The 24,851-nt window shown below is 39.0% G+C and overlaps 1 protein-coding gene across 1 annotated transcript; it reads left to right on the top strand.

Moving 5' to 3' along the window:
* The first annotated feature begins 90 nt into the window (after positions 1-90).
* Positions 91-627, top strand: LOC138898361 (uncharacterized). Its single transcript, XM_070184420.1, has one exon. It carries the CDS (start codon positions 91-93, stop codon positions 625-627), a length of 537 nt encoding a protein of 178 aa, XP_070040521.1.
* Positions 628-24,851: the final 24,224 nt, after the last annotated feature.

The raw sequence follows: 24,851 nt of genomic DNA, 5'->3' as shown, positions 1-24,851 counted from the left end.
GGCATAGATTCATTCTAGTGGCCATAGACTACTTCACGAAATGGGTAAAGCCGCATCTTCAAGATCAAGCATAAGAACTCTACAGCATACATGCCGCAAATGAATGGAGCCGTAGAAGACGCCAACAAGAACATCAAGAAGATACTGAGGAAAATGGTAGATAATTACAAACAATGGCACAAGAAACTGCCATTTGCTCTACTCGGGTATCGTACCACGGTTCACACATCAATTGGGGCAACTCCCTACCTATTGGTTTATGGTACTGAAGCGGTTATTCATGCTGAGGTAGAAATCCCCTCTTTAAGAATTATACAAGAAGATGATCTCAGCAACGCAAAATGGGTACAGAGTCGCTACGAACAACTAGCTCTCATTGATGGAAAAAGAATGAATGTGGTATGTCATGGTCAACTCTACAAGAATAGGATGGCAAGAGCTTTCAACAAAAAGGTTAGACCAAGGCAATTCACACCAGGGAAATTGGTGCTAAAGCGAATCTTCCCATATCAAGATGAAGCCAAGGGGAAGTTTTTACCCAATTGGCAGGGTCCTTATATGGTTCATAGGGTACTAACAGGAGGGGTACTTTGTCACGACCCGAAATTTTCACCTTTGGGACCGTGATGGCGCCTAACATTTTACTTGCTATGCAAGCCAACGTTAGAATATAATTATCCATTTTAAAAAAAAATAAATTTATTAATAACAAGAAAATAAATATGGAAATAAAGTCTGAAATAAAGCAAATAATCCATAATAATCACGATATCTAAATACCATCGCAGAACTGGAGTCACAAGTGCATGAGCTTCTAGAATAATACAAACAAAAGTCTGAACAAACTTCAAGTTGTTTAAAATATAATACACAGCTGAGATAAAATAGAAGGGGACTTCAGAACTGCGAACGTTGTGCAGTTATACCTCAAGTCTCCTCTAGGTAGCTGAATCCGAGCACGTTTATGGTACGCTACTGGGACCAACTCCAAAATCTGCACAAGAAGTACAGAGTGTAGTATCAGTACAACCGACCCCATGTACTAGTAAGTACCGAGTCTAACCTCGATGAAGTAGTGACGAGGCTATGACAAGATACGTACGTAAACAACTTGTACAAGTATATACAAATACAAAGTAACAATAATACAATAAATGACAATTTATAATTTGGAGGGAACATGCGAAGGGAAATGATATAATAATTATAGCAGAAGAAGTATCACTTAGCAGCCAATTAATTTATCATAATAAAATGAGCAAATGATAATATGAAAATGGCACGGCACCACCCTTCGTGCTTTTACTCTCATTCGGCACGGCATCACCCTTCGTGCTTTTACACTCTCTGAAAATGACACGGCAACATTCTTCATGCTTTTACACTCACAAATGGAACGACAACACTCTTCGTGCTTTTACAGTCTTCATTATCATGACAATGATATTATAATTAATAAAAATGGCACGGCATTACCCTTCGTGTTTTACACTCTTCCTTACCATAAAAATAATAATATAAATTTGGAAGAGTATTTAAATGCGGGAATATACACTTATCAATCAATTCAATACCATAATACCGACCTCACTTCCAAAATATTCGATAATAATTAAATAAATAACTTCACGAATAATGATCAAATAATCAATAATAAACTTAAACATGAATATTTTAATTAAATAAGCAAATTTTCACAATAAACAAATTTCACCCGCATGCTTTGACTCAACCACAACGCATAAGTACTCGTCACCTCACATATACGTTGTACCCGCATATTAAATCATGTAGCAAATAGACAAATAAGTCTTACTCCCTCAAGTTAAGGTTAACCACGATACTTACCTCGCTTTGCAACCCAATTTAAGAATCCAATAACCTTTGCCTCGCGAATTCGTGTCTGAAATTCTCAAATCTAGTCATAAACAATTCAATATACTCAATACAAATCGTAGAAATTAATCCCATATGAATTTGCTAATTTTCCGGATTAAAATCCAAAATTCATCTAAATAATTAATAGTGGGCCCCACATATCGAATATGAGAAACATTTACGAAATTCGAACACCCATTCCGAGACGAGTCCAACCATGCAAAATTATCAAATTCTGATGTCAAATGGACCTTCAAATCTTAATTTTTTATTTTTGGGAAGTTTTACAAAAATTCCAATTTCTTCTATCAAAATCCGAAATAAATGATGAATATAGACATGGATTCATGAAATATAATCACTTTTGGTTATAGAATACTTGCCCACTTCAAAGTCGTGAAAATCCCCTTTGAAATCGCCCAAATCCGAGACTAAAACTCAAAATGAGTAAAAATGGCGACTTCCGAATTTATGAGCTCTGCCCAGTCATTTTCGCATCTGCGGATACAAGTTCCGCATTTGCGGACTCGCATTTGCGAGACAAGGCTCGCATTTGCGATGCCAGGCTGCCAGGGGAAGTTCCACATCTGCAGACCATCCTGTCGCACATGCAACATCCACTTTTGCGAAATATTGTCGCACCTGCGAAGACCCCAGGCCAGCCCAGTCCCGCATTTGTGAAATTCTGCCGCACCTGCGGCCAAGACCCTCACAGTTCCAGCATTTTTCTTAAGTCCGAATTTGATCCGTTAACCATCTGAAACTCACCCGAGGCCCCCGGGACATCAACCAAATATATCAACAAGTCCTAAAATATCATACGAACTTAGTCGTGTCTTCAAATCACATCCAATAACACTAAAAACACGAATCACACATAGATTCAAGCCTAATGAACTTTGAAACTTCTAATTTCTACAAACGACGTCAAAACCTATCAAATCAAGCCTGATTGACCTCAAATTTTGTACACAAGTCATAAATGACACAACGGACCTAAGAAAATTATCAGAACTCAAATCTGACCCCGATATCAATAAAAGTCAATTTGTGGTCAAACTTTGAACTCTTTAAGCCTTTAGGCTTCTAGTTTTCGTTAAATGGCCATAACTTGAGTTTTAAATTTCGGTCATACGACCAAGTCCCAAATTACGATACGGACCTACCGGAACTATCAAAATACTGATCCGGGTTCGTTTGCTCAAAATGTTGACCAAAGTCAACTTAATTGAGTTTTAAGGATCTATTTCACATTTTAATCTATTTTCACATAAAAACTTTTTGAAAAATTATATGGACTTTGCACGCAAGTCGAGGAATAATAAATAGTACTTTTTAAGGTCTTAGAATACATAATTAATAATTAAATTTAAAGATGACCTTTTGGGTCATCATACACTTATACTTGAAGAAATGGACGGAGAGATTTGGCCAAAATCCATCAACTCAGACGCAGTCAAAAGATACTATGTTTAGGATTATTTGCATTTCTTTATCTAATGTAACTGAACTACGCTTGACCTGATTCCCATTTAAGAGGGGATACGTAGGCAGCCCTATGGGTTCGGTCACATCTTAATCTTCATTTTCCCATGATCAGAAAGTGGGGCAAGATCACAAGTTCAGCCGACTTCTTCATATGTGGAACAACCAAAAAGTATTGTCAGAAGTATGCATTTAAACTGGGGAAGAATTTTGAGGAGGACCCTCAAAATTCTAAAGCAAGGAGGTTGCAATATCTCTAAATGTGTCACAGTCACCGGTTCATCTAAGCACTGCCTTTCCCCGCATGAGACTAAGCATTATCTCCTTTTCTTGCACGAGGATAAGCATGGCCTCCATAATTGCATAAGGCTAAGCATTGCCTTCTTCTGCACGAGACTATGCGTTGTATCCTTTTCTTGCATGAGGCTAAGCATTGCCTCCATAATTGCATAAGGCTAAACATTGCCTTCTTCTGCATGAGACTAAGCATTGTCTCCTTTTCTTGCATAAGGCTAAGCATTGCCTCCATAATTGCATAAGGCTAAGCATTGCCTTCTTATGCATGAGACTAAGCATTGTCTCCTTTTCTTGCATGAGGCTAAGCATTTCCTCCATAATTGCATAAGGCTAAGCAGTACCTTCTTCTGCATGAGGCTAAACATTGTCTCATTTTCTTGAATGAGCTAAGCATTGCCTCCATAATTGCATAAGGCTAAGCACTGCCTTTCCTAGCATGAGATTAAGCACTGTCTCCTTTTCTTGCATGAGGCTAAGCATTACCTTTCCCAGCACGAGACTAAGTGTTGTCTCTGTTTCCTGCATGAGGCTAAGCATTGCCTTTTCTTTGAATAGGACTAAAACATTATCTCCACTACACTGCATAAGGTTAAACACCGCCTTTTCTTGCAAGAGACTAAGCATTGTCTCCCTTCGTCACATCGGTCTAAGCACTACCCTCGTCTCATACAAGACTAAGACTTGTCTTATCTCATTCTCGCATATGACAAAGCATCATATCTTTACATCTCATAGGCTGAAACATCGCCATTTTATCCGAACGCGTCATAGTCTGAAGGCACCATCCTCATAGCCGGAAGACACCATTCCATGGCCTGAAGATCTCTCGATACTGCACATCATTATTCAAAGGCGTCATAGTCCAGAGGCACCATCCTCATGACCCAAGGATACCATTTCATGGCCTATGAATCCCTTATCATACGCTTCATGGACCAGGACGTCATGGTCTAAGGACATCATCCTCATCATCCAAAGAAAACCCTCATGGTCCAAAGGGAATTTGCATCATGTTTAAATTTTCACAATAACCTATATATATTCGCATGCACCATGTTTCAAGTTTTACAAGTAACTCTGGAGATAACCGTTCTACAAACGGGAGAAATCTTTACTCCGGTTTCCGTTCCTAACGTTCACATCCTTTGACTACTTCAAACGTAACCGCCGATCTGTAATTGCCTACCTCTTACTCGATGATCGTTCAGATATTTGCCTTGTGATACACCTGCAACGTTCATTTCGAATTCATGACTCCACCTAAAATTGCGTGTTACTTACAACAATATCCTATCCAAAAGAACCTTTTTGAAATATGCGACCATTCTTATAACAACTCCATCAGTTTCGTCTGCCGTCGGATCCAGAACTACACACGACCTTATTCCCGTAACACCAGGGATATGTAGGCAGCTCAGGAACCAGGATTCGGCCCTATTTTTTCAAATCACATCATTCCCACTCAAATTCGGCCAAAATTGGTCATCATTTTCTTTACCTGACAACTCTTTCATCATTCCCGGGTAAATATGGGCAATTGTTGATACCCAATTTTACCCTCATACTTTTTTAAATAGTATATATACTTTCAAAATATCACTTTTTCATCATTATTTAATTTACATGATTTATACAAGCATTTTCATAATTTTCTATAATATTTAGAGCTTTAAAGATTAATATTTCTTGCATTTAAATTACTTCAATATTTACTAATTATTCCTTTAAGTTATTTTGTGATGACTTAGTCATTCGAATTTATTATTTTCATCCATATATATGCTTTAAATATTTTTACTTCAATTATGTTAGTATTTTTAGGTTATTTATACAATCTTACAATAATAGCCTATTTTTATGATTTATTGCAGTTTTCATTTTATTCAAGGTCAAAATAATTTTTTATATTTTTATAATCTTCTACTATTATTTTAAAATTATTAAGTTTCATAAATAGTATTTTTTATATTTTATTAACGATTTATTAAATTATTTCACTTTAATCTCTTATTTTAAAATCTGGCCCAAATTTGGCTCTATTTTTCGGACCAACTAACGTCCAAACAAAATAATCCCTGGCCTAATCCCCCCAGACCAACCCAAACGACCCTCCCCACTCCTATTTCGCTCCTGGACGTTGATCTCAAATGATCAACGGCCCATAATACTTCCTCCATTTTCCTTATATCCTCCTTACCCAAACCCTAACCACATTCCCCCCCCCCCACTCCCACCGCCTCTAAACTCTCTCTATTCCGTCTGTCTCTGAGAAAACCTAGTAGCCGCCTTTTGATTTCTCTCCGATTCCAACCCAAAAATGGAATCAATCTGAGATCCACTAACCTATTTTGTGATACTTTACTATTGTATGCAAGACTATGGCATTACATAGTACTTTCTCTATTTTGGCAAGTACAAATATTTGAATTCACGGGAGTCAACTTCAATCATTGAGATCCAGATGATATTTCGTCAATATACGTTTAAAGCAAGGCTATATGGGTTCGATTCACCAAGATCTTCGCCCAATCTTTGATTTCCGTCAACTAGGGTTTGTTTGGGTTTCTCCTAATCTGATTCAAAATCGATTTTGTATTTTACTCTTTCCTTATTTTTGTGATTCGATTGATGTTTTCCTTTTCTGATTTTGGTCAATTGAACACTATAAAAACCCCTTCCCTAACCCCTCTAAATGGACCTTAATCATTGTTCTCTCACTCTCATTTGTTCTCTATATTCTGAATTATTTGCTCTTGGCCGGCTGAAAGTCAAGGACACCAAAATTCTTTCTATCTACCTCCCTAGTGCGAGCACTGCTCGGGGCTCGTTCGAAGCTCATGTGAACTCTGACGCACTAGGGTTTGGAGTTCTTTTGGTGTTGTTCCTACTTTGCTACTGGAATTTGGTGATTCTCTTCTATTTGTTGTTAAATATGCAAACTGGTAAGTGTTCAATCCCTCACAATTATGTTTTCTCCCATCTTGTATTCATGCTTCTAAATATGTATTTTATTTGAACTCTTACGAACAAATATGACACTGTATTGACCTTGTTTTTCTAAATTTTGCTATAATTCTTCATCAAAATCTGTATAAGTCTATGTATGTTCATTTAGTGTGTTCAATGTGGAAGATTTTCTGACTATTATGCTTGTTTGAGACTATCACATTTATGTATTCATTTATTGACTATTTTTTATGAGTCCTTTCTCATGCCTTACCTTGAGCTTTGTACTTGAACTCCTAGGGAAGTAGTTCCTGCCCAGAATTTGCCTTAACGAGTCTCTTTCTGTTGAACCCTTTATGCATAATCTACTATTTCTCTACAAATTGACCCACGATCATCCTATGTGACTATATTGTCTCAATATTTAGCCCAATATGCTTCCTTGCTATTTGTAAACTTTTAAGTGTGATCCATGTCTGACTAGTACGACCTAAATCCTACAAGGTAAAAATGCAATATCCAGCTTTCTTCTATGTGTAATCTAAAACTTGGTGTATCCTTGCCTACTATGAATTCGGGTACTGTGCTTTGACTGGTATTTAGCATGTTCATGACTTTTCATGCTCAATTCAGGATTGTGTAGACCATGTCCATCAACATGTTAGTTATGCTATTTTCATTAGGTTCTTTTATGGTAGACATTTTCATGTGAAAATTCCATCCCCTTATTCCTACCTATGACTCTACTAGATTCTTCTGTGAATTGTCTAAAGTGTTTCAGGCTAATTCTGAACTATGCTTTGCTTTGAATTTCTATTAGAAGTAGTTATTCGATCTTGTCATTTTGAACATAGTATGAACCACTTTGTGTATGTCTTGTGCTCTTGCCAATATTTCATGTAATACAGCCTATATGTCCTAGTTAGATTTGTTGTTAATTATAGCTTTAAGAATTAAGTGTGTGGATTAGAGAGTAGTGCGTCATTTGTTTGGTTAAGTTTTGCAACAATTGGGTAAGTGAGTCCTCCATTTGGGCCCGGTATGGGTCCAGGTTGAGCTTCAACCTTTTAGTTGACATACTCTGATGCTTGGGGTGCACCTGGATCTGCGTCTGCTGTTTGTATGAAGAGTGAGTCTGTTAAAGGCCCAGGCAGTCCTGGGTTATCTCCTCTTGGGCCTGCTCTACTTGTGGGGACTGTAGTTATTTCAAGGTCATAATACTGAGCCTTATTTTCATTTCTTCTTGGGCTTGTAATAATATATAAACAAACAATTGGAGTGTTAGTGAAATTGGGGAAACAAGTATATTCTAATGCTTGCATGAAAGGGTAAAAACATGCCTATAGGATCTAAGTGTTTCATTTCGCTCAATATGCTCTATTTCTATGTTTTTGTTAGAGATCATGCCTATAGGACCTGAGTATTTCACTTGTTCTCATGCTCCACTCATATACGTTATTAGCTGCCTATTGTATTGCAACAACATTGGTTATTTGCTCAATTTCCTCTATTGACATGTGTTAGATATCATGCCTATAGGATCGCATTAAGTGATAGGGACCTGCTCCTGTTAATATTCATCTAGATATCATGTCTATAGGACCGTAATTGATTAATTAGCTATTGTTACTGCTATTTCTATCATATTGCCCGCCTAGAAAATATGCCTATAAGGATGAAGTATTATAGAACCAATTTCAATTGCCAACTCTTAGAAATCCTGCCTATAGGATACTGTTACTCGCCTAGAAAGTATGCCAATAAAATCAAACGTGGGTAATTTTGAGCTTTCAAATGGTTTTACTGCTTCATTGCGTAAACAATTTAGAGATCATGCCTATAGGGTTTGTAATACCTATAATCTGCAAATTCGTTATTCTAAAACAACATCACCACCTATATGCTTGAAATCAAAATCACATAGAGGCCATATCTATAGGACTTAATGACTCTAATTCGTCTTAATTCTGAAACTGTCTACTGCCTATAATTTGAATCTGCTCACGTGCATTTGTGTTATGTGTGGAGGTTAACTTTTGCCTTTAATTGCCTTTACTTGAAGTCTTATCTGTTTTGAATGTCTAGAACCACACAAATAGTAGGTCCAAAGCCTCCTGGACCATAGGCATGGAATGGGTAGTGCACACATAGGACACGACTTAGAACAGAATTAGAACGCTTTGGGTAAACAACTTCAACATAGTAATCGAGTAGCAGGAGATGATAGTATGTGCCCGCTGAATAATATGAGCAACTCCTATCTAAAAGGAGTTGCGAGGTATTATTTATGTTGCACAGGGTGATCCTTTAGGCTAAAAAACATAGGATCCCCCCTCTTTTATACACTTAGTCATTTAATATAGACTGTTATAGCTGTATCTTTGTAGTATTTAAGAGTTGTACCAATTCTCATTGTGTTATAATGAAACTCTTCGACTTTTATATTTCTCTTTGTTATTTGATCACCTCGCCTAATCCACATAGTCTTAAGTTCGGTCGGGACCCACAGTTATGGACCTCGAAGAGTGCCTAACACCTTCTCTTTGAGGTAATTTGAGCACTTATCCGATCTTTGGTAACACAAACTAGTTAAAACAGAGTTATTTGCAAATGGATGCCCTAATGTACCTTAAAGCGTTAGGTGACGACTCTTCTCTTTAAATCCCATTTAAAAGAGTCATCACGCATCAATGTCACGACCCTAAATTCCCACCTTCGGACCGTGATGGCGCCTAACATTTCACTTGCTAGGCAAGACAATGTTAGAATAATATTATCCATTTTAAAATAATTTTTAAATGTATTAATAACAAGAAATCAAACGCGGAAGCAATTTTGAAATAATCCATAATAATAACGGTGTCTAAATACCATCCCAGAATTGGTGTCACAAGTGCACGAGCTTCTAGAATAAATACAAATAAAGGTCTGAATAAAGTAAAGTTGTCTGGAAATAAACACACAACCAAATTAAAATAGTCGGGGACTTCAGAACTGCGGACGCCATGCAGTTATACCTCAAGTCTCCTCTGGTCGCTGAAATCCGAGCAAATCTATAGTACGCCGCTGGGACCAACTCCAAAATCTGCACAAGAAGTGCAGAGTGTAGTATCAGTACAACCGACCCCATGTACTGGTAAGTGCTGAGCCTAACCTCGACGAAGTAGTGACGAGGCTAAGGCGGTTAACTTACATTAACCTGTACGCAATATTAGTAACAACAACAATAATAGGAATAAATCAGGTAATTCATTTATAATAATTGAAGGCAACTCAGCAGTCATAACTAATTATCATTTTCATTATTTCTGTTCCAGCGTGCAACCCGCTCTCACAATATATCCACATTCAGTTCTGTTGCGGCGTGCAACCCAATCCTCCAATATATTCATTATAATCAATCATGTTGCAGCGTGCAACCCGCTCCTCCAACATTTTCATTTACCAATTCTTATAAAAGAAATTTTTTCAATAAATATAACAATTAATATAAAATTACAAGACAACAAACATACAATAATTATGGTTTAATTATGAAGCAAATAATGACAAATAGCAAATTATTATTAAATCATGGAGCAAATAGACAGTTTAATATTTATTATGCTAAATGTCAAATGACAATTAAGACACATAATTTAAATAGCATGTAATAGTTAATGCAGGAATTCAAGAATTTATATATGCAAAGAATAAATGAGAAACAATTATTATAATAAATAATTTATGATTAAAAACAATTTATGATTTTTCAAGTAAGCATGCAAACAATTAATTTGACGACATATAGACACTCGTCACCTCGCCTATACGTCATTTACATGCAATTCACATAACAAACAATTTAAAGGTTCCATTCCCTCAAGTCAAGGTTAACCCCGACACTTACCTCGCTTTGAAAATTCCAATTAATTATTCAACCACAGCTTTTCCTTTTAAATTTGCCTCCAAAAGCTTCAAATTTATTCACAAATAATTCAATATATTCAATACTAATCATAGGAATTAATTCCATATGAATTTATAATTATTCCGGATAAAAATTCGAAATTCATTAAAATATTCGACAGTGGGATCCACATCTCAAATCCTGGAAAAACTCACAAAATCCGAACACCCGTTCCGATACGAGTTCAACCATACCAAATTTGTCCAATTCCGATATCAAATGGACCTTCAAATCTTAATTTTTCGTTTTTGAAAAGTTTTACAAAATTTCCAATTTCTTCCATCTAAATTCGAAATAAATGATGAATATAGACATGGATTTATGAAATATAATCACTTTATGATAAAGAACACTTACCCAGTTCAAAGTCGTGAAAATCCCCCTTGAAATCGCCCAAATCCGAGACTTAAAACTCAAAAATGAGTAAAAATGGCTAAGACCCGATTTTATGTATTCTGCCAAGCATTTTCGCATCTGCGATGCCTGGGCACGCACATGCGAGCTCGCATCTCCGAAAAGGGGCTGCCAGGCGGTTCCGCATCTGCGGACAAAATGTCGCACCTGCGACGTCCGCTTCTGCACACAAGGGCCGCACCTGCGAAGGCCGCATCTGCGATGGAAGTCTTGCTTCTGCGAGCTCGCACCTGCGGTCAAAATTTCGCAGGTGCGATTACACCAGAACTCAAAACTTCAAATTTTGCCTAAGTCCAATTCTTGTTCCGATTTCGATCCGTTTCACTCTCGGGGTACTCGGGACCTCGCTCGAATATACCAACAAGTCCCGCAACATAATACGAACTGATTCGGTGTCTAAAATCACGTCAAACAATACTGAAATTACAATTCACACCCCGATTCGAACTTTGAGTTTTAAACTTTCAATTTGCAAATCTCGTGCCAAAACATATTAAATGAATCCGGAATGACTTCAAATTTGGCACACAAGTCATAAATGACATAAAGGAGCTGTTCAAATTTCTAGAATCGGATTCCGGCTCCGATATCAAAAAGTCAACCCTGTGGTTAAACTTGGAATATTTAGCCTTTAAATTGCTAGTTCCGTTAAATGGCCATAACTTGAGGTAGGGACCTCCAAATTAAATTCCGGGTATATGTTCAAGTCCCAAATCACGATATGGAGCTCCCGGAACTGTCAAAACACTGATACGGGTCCGTTTGCTAAAAATGTTGACCAAAGTCAACTCACTTGAATTTTACAACTCTATTTCACATTTTAATTCATTATTTACATAAAAACTTTTCAGAAAATTTTACAGATTGCATACGCAAGTCGAGGAATGATAAAATGGTGCTTTTCAAGGTCTTAGAATACAAAATTAATTATTAAATTTAAAGATGACATTTTGGGTCATCACATTCTCCACCTCTAAAACAAACGTTCGTCCTCGAACGGAGTTAGAAAACAAAGTACCTGAGCTGGAGAAAAGGTGTGAATATTTACTCCGCATGTCCGACTCGGACTCCCAGGTAGATGTCTCTACCGGCTGACCTCTCCATTGCACCCGAACTGAAAGATAACTCTTTGACCTCAATTGTCGGACCTGCCGGGCTAGAATAGCCACCGGCTCCTCCTCGTAAGTCAAATCTTTGTCCAATTGGACCGAGTTGAAATCTAACACATGGGACGTATCACCATGATATTTTCGGAGCATAGACACATGGAACACCGGATGAACCACTGATAAACTAGGTGGTAATGCAAGCCTGTAGGCTACTTCACCCACCCTTTCAAGAATTTCAAAGGGTCCGATATACCTAGGGCTCAACTTGCCCTTCTTTCCGAACCTCATTACACCTTTCATAGGTGAAACCCGGAGCAATATTCTTTCTCTTACCATGAATGCAATATCATGAACTTTACGGTCGGTATAACTCTTTTGCCTAGACTGAGCTGTGCGAAGTCGATCCTGAATAATCTTTACCTTATCCAAGGCATCCTGTACCAAATCGGTACCCAACAACCGAGCCTCTCCCGGTTCAAACCAACCAACTGGCGATCGGCATCGCCTTCCGTATAATGCCTCATATTGATCCATCTAAATGCTCGACTGGTAGCTATTATTATAAGCAAACTCCGCCAGTGGCAAGAATTGATCCCAAGAACCTCCAAAGTCTATAACACAAACGCGAATCATATCTTCCAATATCTACATAGTGCGCTCTGACTGTCCGTCTGTCTGTGGATGAAATGTTATACTCAACTCCACCTGCGTGCCTAACTCACGCTGTACAACCCTCCAAAAATGTGAGGTAAACTGCTTACCTCGATCTGAAATAATAGACACGGGCACACCGTGAAGGCGAACAATCTCACGAATGTAAATTTCAGCTAACCTCTCTGAAGAATAGGCAACTGCCACTGGAATGAAATGTGTTGACTTGGTCAACCTGTCCACAATGACCCAAACTGCGTCAAATTTTCTCTGAGTCCGTGGGAGTCTAACAATAAAATCCATAGTGATATGCTCCCACTTCCACTCAGAAATTTCTAACTTCTGAAGCAAACCACCAGGTCTCTGATGCTCGTACTTAACTTGCTGACAATTCAGACACCAAGCTACATATGCAACTATATCCTTTTTCATTCTCCTCCACCAATAATGTTGCCACAAATCTTGATACATTTTGGCGGTACCTGGATGAATAGAATACCTGGAACTGTGTGCCTCTTCAAGAATTAATTCACGAAGCCCATCCATATTAGGCATACAAATACGGCCATGCATTCGCAGAACTCCATCTTCCCCCATAGCAACCTGTTTGGCATCACCGTGCCACACCATTTCCTTAAGGACAAGTAAGTAAGGATCATCATACTGCCTCTCTCTGATGCACTCATATAAAGAAGACTGAGCGACTGTACAAGCTAGAACTCAACTGGGTTCTGAAACATCTAACCTCACGAACTGATTAGCCAAAGTCTGAACATCTGCAGCTAATGGCCTCTCACCAACCGGAATATACACAAGACTGCCCATACTCAGAGCCTTCCTACTCAAGGCATCGGCCACCACATTGGCCTTTCCGGGGTGATACAAAATGGTAATATCATAGTCTTTCAACAACTCCATCCATCTTCTTTGCCTCAAATTAAGATATTTTTGTTTGAACATATATTAAAGGCTGCGATGATCAGTAAATACCCCACACGAGACACCATAGAGGTAATGCCTCCAAATCTTCAGCGCATGAACAATGGCTGCCAATTCTAGGTCATGAACAGGGTAATTCTTCTCGTGAACTTTTAACTGACGTGACGCACATGCAATTACCTTGCCATCTTGCATTAATACTGCACCAAGACAAATGTGAGATGCGTCACAATATACCGTATATGATCCTGAACCTGTGGGTAATACCAATACTGGCACCGTAGTCAAAGCGATCTTGAGCTTTTGAAAGCTCAACTCACACTCGTCTGACCATCTGAATGGAACACTCTTCTGGGTTAGTCTGGTCAAGGTTCTTGCTATAGATGAAAACCCGTCTACGAACCGACGATAATAACCTGCCAAACCCAGGAAACTCCGGATCTCTGTAACCGAAGTAGGTCTAGGCCAACTCTGAATAGCCTCAATCTTCTTAGGATCCACCTTTATGCCTTCTGCCGATACAACATGTCCCAAAAAGGCAACTGAGTCTAACCAAAACTCGTATTTTGAAAATTTGGCATATAATTGATTATTCTTCAAGGTGTGAAGCATACTTCGAAGATGCTGCTCATGCTCCTCCCGACTGCTGGAGTAAATCAAGATATCATCAATGAATACAACCACAAAAGAATCTAAATAAGGCTTGAACACCCGATTCATCAAATCTATAAATGCTGCTAGAGCATTTGTCAACCCAAATGACATCACTAGGAACTCGTAATGCCCATACCGAGTCCGAAAAGCTGTCTTAGGGACATCAGATGCCCTAATCTTCAACTGATGGTAACCAGATCTCAAATCAAGCTTCGAAAATACCTTGGCACCGTGAAGTGGATCAATAAGTCATCAATTCTTGGCAGCGGATATTTATTTTTTATAGTGGCCTTGTTCAACTGCCGATAGTCTATACACATCCGCATCGAGCCATCTTTCTTCTTTACAAATAATACTGGTGCACCCCAGGGTGAGACACTTGGTCTAATGAATTCCTGATCAAGCAAGTCTTGCAACTGCTCTTTCAATTCTTTCTACTCTGGAGGGTCCATACAGTATGGTGGAATAGAAATGGGCTGAGCGCCTGGAGCCAAATCAATACAGCAGTCAATATCTCTGTCGGGTGGCATCCCCGGCAGATCTGCAGGAAATATTTCTGAAAATTCACGAACAACTGGTACTGAGTCCATAGAAGGGACATCCGCACTGGGATCGCGAATATAAGCCAAATAGGCTAGACATCCTTTCTCTACCATACGCCGAGCTTTCATATAAGAAATAACCCTGCTGGTAGAATGCCCAGGAGTTCCTTTCCACTCTAATCGAGGTAACCCCGGCATAGCTAGGGTCACTGTCTTGGCATGACAATCCAATATAGCATGATAAGGAGACAACCAATCCATACCCAAGATGACATCAAAATCTACCATATCAAGAAGTATAAGATCCACACTAGTTTCAAGATTACCAATTGTAACCACACACGAACAGTAGACATGATCTACTCCCACAGAGTCTCCCACCGGTGTAGATACACACACAGAAGCACTTAGAGAATCACAAGGCACAACCAAATATGAAGCAAAATAGGAGGACACATAGGAATAAGTAGATCATGGATCAAATAGAACTGAAGAATCTCTGTGGCAAACTAGAATAATACATGTGATCACAGCATTAGATGACTCGGCCTCAGGCCTAGCTGGAAAAGCATAAAATCGGGGCTGGGCCCCACCACTCTAAACCGCATCTCTGGGACAGCCTCTAACTGGCTGGCCTCCACCTCTAACGGTCTGACCTCCACCTCTAATGGCCTGACCTCCACCTCTAACTGCCTGACCCCTACCTCTAGTTGGCTGAGCAGGCGGTGAAGTAACCAGTGCCGGTATAATGGCACGTGAATCTTGCCGAGATCTGTTACTCGCCAATCTAGGGCAATACCTCCTGATATGACCAATGTTCCCACACTCATATCACCCATCCTGATACTATGGCTGCTGAAGCTGAAGTTGACCCAGAGGGGCCGGATAACCATTGTAGTAACTCTAGAGTGGTGGTGCACTAATAGGAGCTGAATGTGCACTGAATACTGGTTGCCCAGAGTAAGGCATAATAGGACTGTCACTCCCTGAAGCACCGGGAGATACATGAAGTGCTGAATGAAATGGTCTGGGATGATGACCCCTACCAAAATTACCCCGGCCTCTAGACGAGGCACCACTGTAACCATCGAACTGAAGAGGCCTCTTATCGGACCTCTGCCCTCTTTCCTGTGCAAGAACCATCTCGATCCTCCTTGCGACATTAGCAGCCGCCTGAAAAGAAATCTCACTTCCGGTATCCTTGGCCATCTGAAGTCTGATAGGGTGAATGAGTCCCTCAATGAACCTCCTCACTCTCTCCCCCTCTATAGTAGTAAAAGGAGAGCATGACGGGCCAAATCCACAAAACGGGACTCATACTAAGTAACAGTCATACTGCCCTGCCGTAGACGCTCGAATTGCTTGCGGAATTCCTCTCTCAGTGTGATAGGGAGGAACTTCTCTAGAAATAGCTGAGAGAATTGCTCCCAGGTAAGTGCAGGCGATCCGACTGGTCGGGTCAATGTGTAATCTCTCCACCACCTCTTGGCGGAACCCGTCATCTGGAATACAGCAAAATCAACTCTATTGGTCTCAACTATACCCATATTTCGCAGCACCTCATGGCAGCGTTCAAGATAATCCTGTGGGTTCTCAGAAGGTGTACCACTGAAGTGAACTGGAAAGAGCTTAGTGAACTTATCCAGTCTCAATAAGGCCTCCAAAGACATGGCGGGCCTATCACCGGTCTGTGCTGCAACAACTGGCTGAACTACCCCAACTGGCGTGGCTGCTGGAGCTGATTCTGGGGAGCTATCTGCTCTGATGCGGGAGTAGTGGGAGTTTGTGCTCCTCCCTCAGCCTGTGAGACGGCTGGTGCCACTGGAAATGTACCATTCTGGGCCACACCCTCCATAAGACTCACCAATCGGACTAGAGCGTCCTGAAGCACTAGAGTGGCTATGAATCCTTCCGGGACCTGAACTGGTCCAACTGGTACATTCTGAACTGGTCCAACTGGTACATTCTGAACTGGGACCTCCTCCTGAAGGTCTACTTGAGGTTCTACAACAGGTGCAGCTGCTCGAGCTCTGGACTGAGCTCTACCTCGGCCTGTGCATCGGCCTCTAGCACGACCTCGGCCTCTACCCCTGGCCATAGTTTCCACCGGGGGTTCTGGTCCCTATCCATCGGTAGAAGTATTACGCTTTCTCGCCATCTGCGAGAGAATAAAAGTAGAATGGTTCAATCATCGATGATAGAATAAAATCGCACGACAGAATAATAAAGAAGTTATATTGTTCCTAAACTTCATAGCCTCTGAGAGATAAGTACAGACGTTTCCGTACCGATCCTTCAGACTCTACTAAGCTTGCTCGTGACTCATGAGATCTATTTAACCTAGGGCTCTGATACCAACTGTCACGACCCGAAATTCCAACCTTCGGACCGTGATGGCGCCTAACATTTCACTTGCTAGGCAAGACAACGTTAGAATAATATTATCCATTTTAAAATAATTTTTAAATGTATTAATAACAAGAAATCAAACGCGGAAGCAATTTTAAAATAATCCATCGTAATAACGGTGTCTAAATACCATCCTAGAATTGGTGTCACAAGTGCACGAGCTTCTAGAATAAATACGAATAAAGGTTTAAATAAAGTAAAGCTGTTTGGAAATAAACACACAGCCAAATTAAAATAGACGGGGATTTCAGAACTGCGGACGCCATGCAGTTATACCTCAAGTCTCCTCTGGTCACTGAAATCCGAGCAAATCTATAGTACGCCGCTGGGACCAAATCCAAAATCTGCACAAGAAGTGCAGAGTGTAGTATCAGTACAACCGACCCCATGTACTGGAAAGTATTGAGCCTAACCTCGATGAAGTAGTGACGAGGCTAAGGCGGTTCACTTACATTAACTTGTACGCAATATTAGTAACACCAACAATAATAGGAATAAATCAGGTAATTCATTTATAATAATTGAAGGCAACTCAGCAGTCATAACCAATTATCATTTTTATTATTTCTGTTGCAGCGTGCAACCCGCTCTCACAATATATCCACATTCAGTTCTGTTGCGGCGTGCAACCTGATCCCCCAATATATTCATTATAATCAATCATGTTGCGGCGTGCAACCCGCTCCTCCAACATTTTTATTTATCAATTCTTATAGAAGAAATTTTTCCAATAAATGTAACAATTAATATAAAATTACAAAACAACAAGTATACAATAATTATTGTTTAATTATGAAGCAAACAATGACAAATATCAAATTATTATTGAAATCAAGGAGCAAATGGGCAGTTTAATATTTAATATGCTAAATGTCAAATAACAATTAAGGCACATAATTCAAATAGCATGTAACAATTAATGCAGGAATTCAAGAATTTATATTTGCAAAGAATAAGTGAGAAACAATTATTATAATAATTAATTTATGATTAAAAATAACTTATGATTTTTCAAGTAAGCAGGCAAATAATTAATTTGACGACGTATAGACACTCGTCACCTCGCCTATACGTCGTTTACATGCAATTCACATAACAAATAATTTAAGGGTTCTATTCCCTCAAGTCAAGGTTAACTCCGACACTTACCTCGCTTTACAAATTCTAATCAATTATTCAACCACAACTTTTCCTTTTAAATTTGCCTCTGAAAGCTTCAAATCTATTCACAAATAATTCAATATATTCAATAGTAATCATAGGAATTAATTTCATATGAATTTATAATTTTTCCGGATAAAAATCTGAAATTCATTAAAATATTCGGCAGTGGGACCCACGTCTCAAATCCCGGAAAAACTCGCGAAATTCGAACACCGTTCCAATACGAGTTCAACCATACCAAATTTGTCCAATTCCGATATCAAATGGACCTTCAAATCTTAATTTTTTATTTCTGGAAATTTTTCAAAAATTCCAATTTCTTCCATCTAAATTCTAAATAAATGATGAATATAGACATGAATTTGTGAAATATAATCACTTTATGATAAAGAACACTTACTCAGTTCAAAGTCGTGAAAATTTCCCTTGAAATCGCCCAAAGCCGAGACTTAAAACTCCAAAATGAGTAAAAATGGCTAAGACCCGATTTTATGTATTCTGCCCAGCATTTTCGCATCTGCGATGCCTGGGCTCGCACATGCGAGCTCGCATCTGCGAGAAAAATCTCGCATCTGCGAAAAGGGGCTGCCAGGCGAGTTTCGCATCTGCGGACAAAATGTCGCACGTGCGACGTCCGCTTCTGCGCACAAGGGCCGCACCTGCGAAGGCCGCATCTGCGATGGAAGTCTCGCTTCTGCGAGCTCGCACCTGCGGTCAAAATTGCGCATGTGCGATTACACCAGAACTCAAATTTTCAGATTTTGCTTAAGTCCAATTCTTATTCCGATTTCGATCCGTTTCACTCTCGGGGTACTCGGGACCCTGCTCGAATATACCAACAAGTCCCGTAACATAATACGAACTGACGCGGGGACTAAAATCACGTCAAACAATGCTGAAATTACAATTCACACTCCGATTCGAACTTTGAGTTTTAAACTTTCAATTTGCAAATCTCGTGCCAAAACATATTAAATGAATCCGGATTGACTTCAAATTTGACACACAAGTCATAAATGACATAACGGAGCTGTTCAAATTTCCAGAATTGGATTCCGGCTCCGATATCAAAAAGTCAACCCCGTGGTCAAACTTGGAATATTTAGCCTTTAAATTGCTAGTTCCGTTAAATGGCCATAACTTGAGCGAGGGACCTCCAAATTAAATTCCTGGCATACGCCCAAGTCCTAAATCACGATACGGAGCTACCGGAACTGTCAAAATACTGATCCGGGTCCGTTTGCTAAAAACGTTGACCAAAGTCAACTCACTTAAATTTTACAGCTCTATTTCACATTTTAATTCATTTTTCACATGAAAACTTTCCAGAAAATTTTACAGACTGCGCACGCAAGTCGAGGAATGATAAATAGTTTTTTTCGAGATCTTAGAACACATAATTACTTGTTAAATTTAAAAATGACATTTTGGGTCATCACAGTCAAAGCCCGATTTCGCGAGAAAAAAGGGCGTGACAATGTGAATATACGTATTACTTGCGCGAATATGTTTTTAAAAGGTGCGAACTTGATGTCTTACTTGTGGCCAGTAGAGCAGCCTCAGGAACCAGTGACACTTGATCTTCTCTCAACATTGAAGGCACATAATGAGCAACTTGTAGATAACCAAGAAAAGAAAGATGAACAACTGACTCAATTGAAGCTTTTAAAGAATCTCTCAAGCCTTTATTTGACATTACCTTAGCATACATAATGACCAGATTAGTTAGTTTTTTAACAACAACCACCTTCATTACTTGACCATACAATTCATTCTTGCTCTTACTTCTGTTACTATAATCTACATACATACAAAACAAAGAGTCGTTATTTCCAGAAACCATCAGCAAATTGGCTTCGGTTCTGTATTCTAATTTCTCGTCACTTTATCTTAAAATTAAAGACAAAAGATTTTTGCATACAGCAGGTGATACACTAAGAGCTAAATTTGTAAAATAAGAAGACATACCCAGAGATATAAACATAGAAAAATCACTTGAATATTCACACATTAAAGTGGGAAAAGAATATCGTCATAGTTTTGCCTAAATAATTAGAAAAGACTGTCTTAGAATTTGTATTAACCTTTGCAAAAAAAAAAACTTTTTATTAACCAAATATCAAGAAGAAATTGTTTTTAAAGTTTTTGAAAAGAATTGAAGCCTTTTATTTGTTGATGTTTAGATGATAAAATTCATCTGAACAGTTACTGTATTTTCTTTACTATTTATTTCATTGGATGTTGGAATAATTACTTGATATTGTTTGATCCTTATTATTAAGAGCTTATAATATTTGGGGAGTACTTGCCTTCAAATTCAAAACAATATTGGATAATAATGATGGTTGCCGAGTCTCGCACTAAGTTATGAGCCTCACACTATATTATGGACTAAATAGCTCTTTTTAATAGCATATATGCAACGACCTTGTCAAGCCCCGAACTCGAGGAGCGCGACCGGCGCTCAACCGAGTGAACCCGTTCAAGTAAGCATGTTAGATACTTTCTACCCAAACTCACTTATGAATAAAGAGATTACATATTTTCGTTGATTAGACAATATAGAGAGATCATGTATATAATTCCAAATTATTACCATTAGTTACTTCATTTTTAAAGTCTCAAATTTCACATATATTTTTCATGGTTTGAAGTGGAACAATTAATTCAAATACGACATAACATTGTTTGACTTCTCCAGCACTAATATACAATACACATTATGTCTACGGAGCCTCTAATAGATACAAAAGAGTATTATGATAGTGTCGGCAATAAGGCCCCGGCTATACCTCAAATACAATACACAAGGAGCAAAAGATATATGACCCCGAAATGATGTGGGGCTCACCAAGTCAGCTGGGAAGAGGGTGTCTGCTATCACTGATCAAAGTCTCCTCCTGTGGAACCGCCTGCATCCATTGAAGATGCAGCGCCCCCGACAAAAGGGACGTTAGTACATATGGAATAGTACTAGTATGAATGACAAAACACTCTCTTAATAGAATGATAAATAATACAAGAAAGAACAATCATAGTATCGGTGGAAACCACAAACAACATCAAACCTCAAATTAGGATCAAGACAGTGTTCAAATTAATTTTCATATCTTAAGTTGAGAGATCTTTAGTACTAATATGTCACCGTTCACAATATCAATATTCAAAATATTAATACCACTGTACTTTTAGCACGGAGTCCGATCACGACCCGATCGGCTAGGCCGTATTATTCGAGACATCATCCTTTTAGACCAATCATTTCGTTTCATACCTCTTTCACATCTTTTCATTTTATTGGCACTAGTGGCCACAATTATAAAATCATTCTTGGCACGTCGATCGTATTTAGTATTTCATGCTCACCTTTTTCACTTTCAAACATCATCATCATCATCAACAACAAGGCATTTCAATCAAGGTTTTTAGTACACATGTAAGCAATTAAGAGTCTTAGTCACATAGAGATATTTCATAAAATTTGGCATAATAGCCTTCGCTTGAACTTGACTTGAAGTCGAAACATCTTTAATGCACAACTCATACTTTGAACACATTCTCAAATGATAACATAACATAATAAAAGCATTTGGTATACATATTGAACATATATCTTTCAGCACAAACTTATTCGGAATAGCCAACTTTATAATGAATAACTAGGGACTTACATAAATTATATGAATACCGTAGGACTCAATTCTAAGAGAGGAGTTTAGCCAACATACCCCGATTTGAGCTTTCCTTAAATTACTACAACATTTCGAAAATTCTAGCAATCCCAATCTATTTTGAGACATAACAAAATTGAACACAAATTAGGAAGATATTCATGGTTTCAGCTCATTTGAACATTTTATCAAACACTAGGTGTACAAATTTGGCTACAATGTTCTTCTACAAGATTTCCTTCATTTCACAACCCTATTTTCACTTCTTTAAGCTCAACAATCTTTCCACAAACTTTATTGGTACAAGCATGTATAATTAATACTCTTACACCCAAGAATCATACTCCCAATCACCCATCTTTTACCCCAAACTCACTACTAGAAATCCGATAAAAACTGATCAAAAATACCGACCAACGTTGGTCGGAAATGGCAAAAAACCGACCAAAACGCGACCATTTATGTGTGGACGGTATTTTTATGGTCGGAAAGGAATACCGATCAAAGTTGGTCGGAAATTACTGACCAACTTTGGTCGGTCAATTAAATTTAAAAAAAAAAATATTGAAAAAAAAACCGACCAAAGTTGGTCGGTTTTTTCCGACCAAAGTTGGTCGGTATTTTAATTATGTAATAAAAAAATTCACCATCTGGGAATCGAACTGGGGTCTGTACTGTGGCAGGATACTATTCTACCACTAGACCATTGGTACATTTTGTTTTAAGATTATCTTTTATTTGATTTATACTTTTTAATTGTATTTTCGCACGAAAATAACCGACCAAAGTTGGTCGGTTTTATTAAAAAGTAAAATTACCGACCAAAGTTGGTCGGTTTTTTTTAAATGACCCGCCGAATTAACCGACCAATTTTGGTCGGTTTTTTTAATATTAATTTTTATTTATTTTAATTGAAAAACCGACCAAAGTTGGTCGGTTTCTTGAAACATAAATTTTGCGGGACTCAAAAATAGTTTTCCGTATTTTTGTGCCAAAGAAAACCGACCAAAGTTGGTCGGTTTCGTAAAAAAAAATAATTTTTTTTTTTTAAAAAACCGACCAACTTTGGTCGGTTTTTTGACCGACCAAAGTTGGTCGGTTAACCTTGGTCGGTTTTTGCCGAATTTTTAGTAGTGACTCGATATTGAAGAATAGGGGGAAGCAATTCTTACCTCTTTGAAGCCTTAGCAAAATCCTTGTGAAATCTTCAAGCCTTGAACAAGAATTGATGAATAAATGACTAGGTATTCGCTTTCTCTCTCTAATATACTCTCACCTCTCTCTAAAAATATTAGATGAAACCCTTAAAAATGACCCCCAAAGGCTATTTATCAAAATGGGGTCTGGTTATAAAAATTATAAAATCAAGCTCTGAAACACAATCTGCTGTCGTATAGTGATCGCAGAATGGATATGCAGTCTGCATATCGGCCGCATAATTGGCGCTCCAAAACTAGGGTTGTCTGGTTGGGTCTGTGGTAGTTATGCGGCCCGCAGACCTGTTCTGTGATTGCATAATGCACCACATAACTGGTTTGTGGTCGCATAGTGTACCGCAGACCTTCCTTCAATCTTGTCCCGCCTTTGATTCACTATGCGGTCATTATGCGGGCCGCAGAGTGATTCTGCGGCCTCATAGTGGGCCGCGGAAATGTCTTTTTCTACTGAAAGTTTTCCTTTACTCCCTAGCATATTGTTCAACCCAAAAAGCCTAAGCCACGGCTCGTTTCTACAATCCTCAAACACGTAAGCCTAGTTCGACACCACGAAACCTTAATTCCTTTGCCAAACTTTACGGGGCCTTACAGACTCGATCGGTCAATGAGACTCTCCATATGTGCTTTACCTATTTTATGACTTGTGGGGATGGTTAGTTCGGGATTTGGAAGGGTTCGCGTTAAAATCAGAATGCTTAGTTCCTTAGTTTGGCTTTATGAGGCTAAGTTTAACTTTGGTCAATATTTTGAGTAAACGATCCCGGAATCGGAATTTGACGGTCCCAATAGGTTTGTATGATGATTTTATAATTGGACGTATGTTTGGATCGGGTTTTGGATGACCTAGGAGCGTTTCGGTTGCTTAATAGTGAATGTTGGCACATTTAAGGATCTAGAGTTCTTTAAATTTGGTTTGAAGTAGAATTTGGTGTTATCGAGGTCTGTTTGATATTCCGATCCTAGGAATAGTTCCCCGTGGCGATTTAATACCTGCACGCAAAATTTGGCATCATTCTGAGTAGTTTAAGTATATTTCGGCACGTTCGGAGTAAGTTGTAAGAACTTGAAGTTCATAAGTAGATTCAATTTGGTTTGGGTGTGATTCTTAGTTTTGATGTTATTTTATGTGTTCCGAGGGTTCGAGCGAGTTCATTTTAAGATTTCAAACTTGTTGGTATGTATGGGCGAGGCCCCAGGGGCCTCGGGTGTTAATCAGGCGAGGTGCGGAACTCATTTGGACTTGGAAGTATAGCTGAAGCACCAGGTTTCTGGTGTAATCGCACCTGCGAGGCTATGGTCGTAGGTGCGAGCTCGAAGAAGCGGCCTGAGGCTGGCCAGACCTGGACCGCAGATGCGGCGAAACTTCTGCAGATGCGGGGCCTGTCAACAGAAGCGGGCTCGCAGATGCGCGTCGTAGCCGCAGGTGTGATGAGCCAGCGGTCGAGCGTGTTCCGTAGAAGTGGACTGTTGACCACAGAAGCGGTCCTGCAGAAGCAGAAGTCCCTCTGCAGGTGCGAAAATCGCAG

This window comes from Nicotiana tomentosiformis, chromosome 9, assembly GCF_000390325.3.
Source record: "Nicotiana tomentosiformis chromosome 9, ASM39032v3, whole genome shotgun sequence".
NCBI classification, from domain to species: Eukaryota; Viridiplantae; Streptophyta; class Magnoliopsida; order Solanales; family Solanaceae; genus Nicotiana; species Nicotiana tomentosiformis.
Note: the sequence above shows the minus strand (reverse complement) of the source record. Positions and strands in the feature narration are given on the sequence as shown.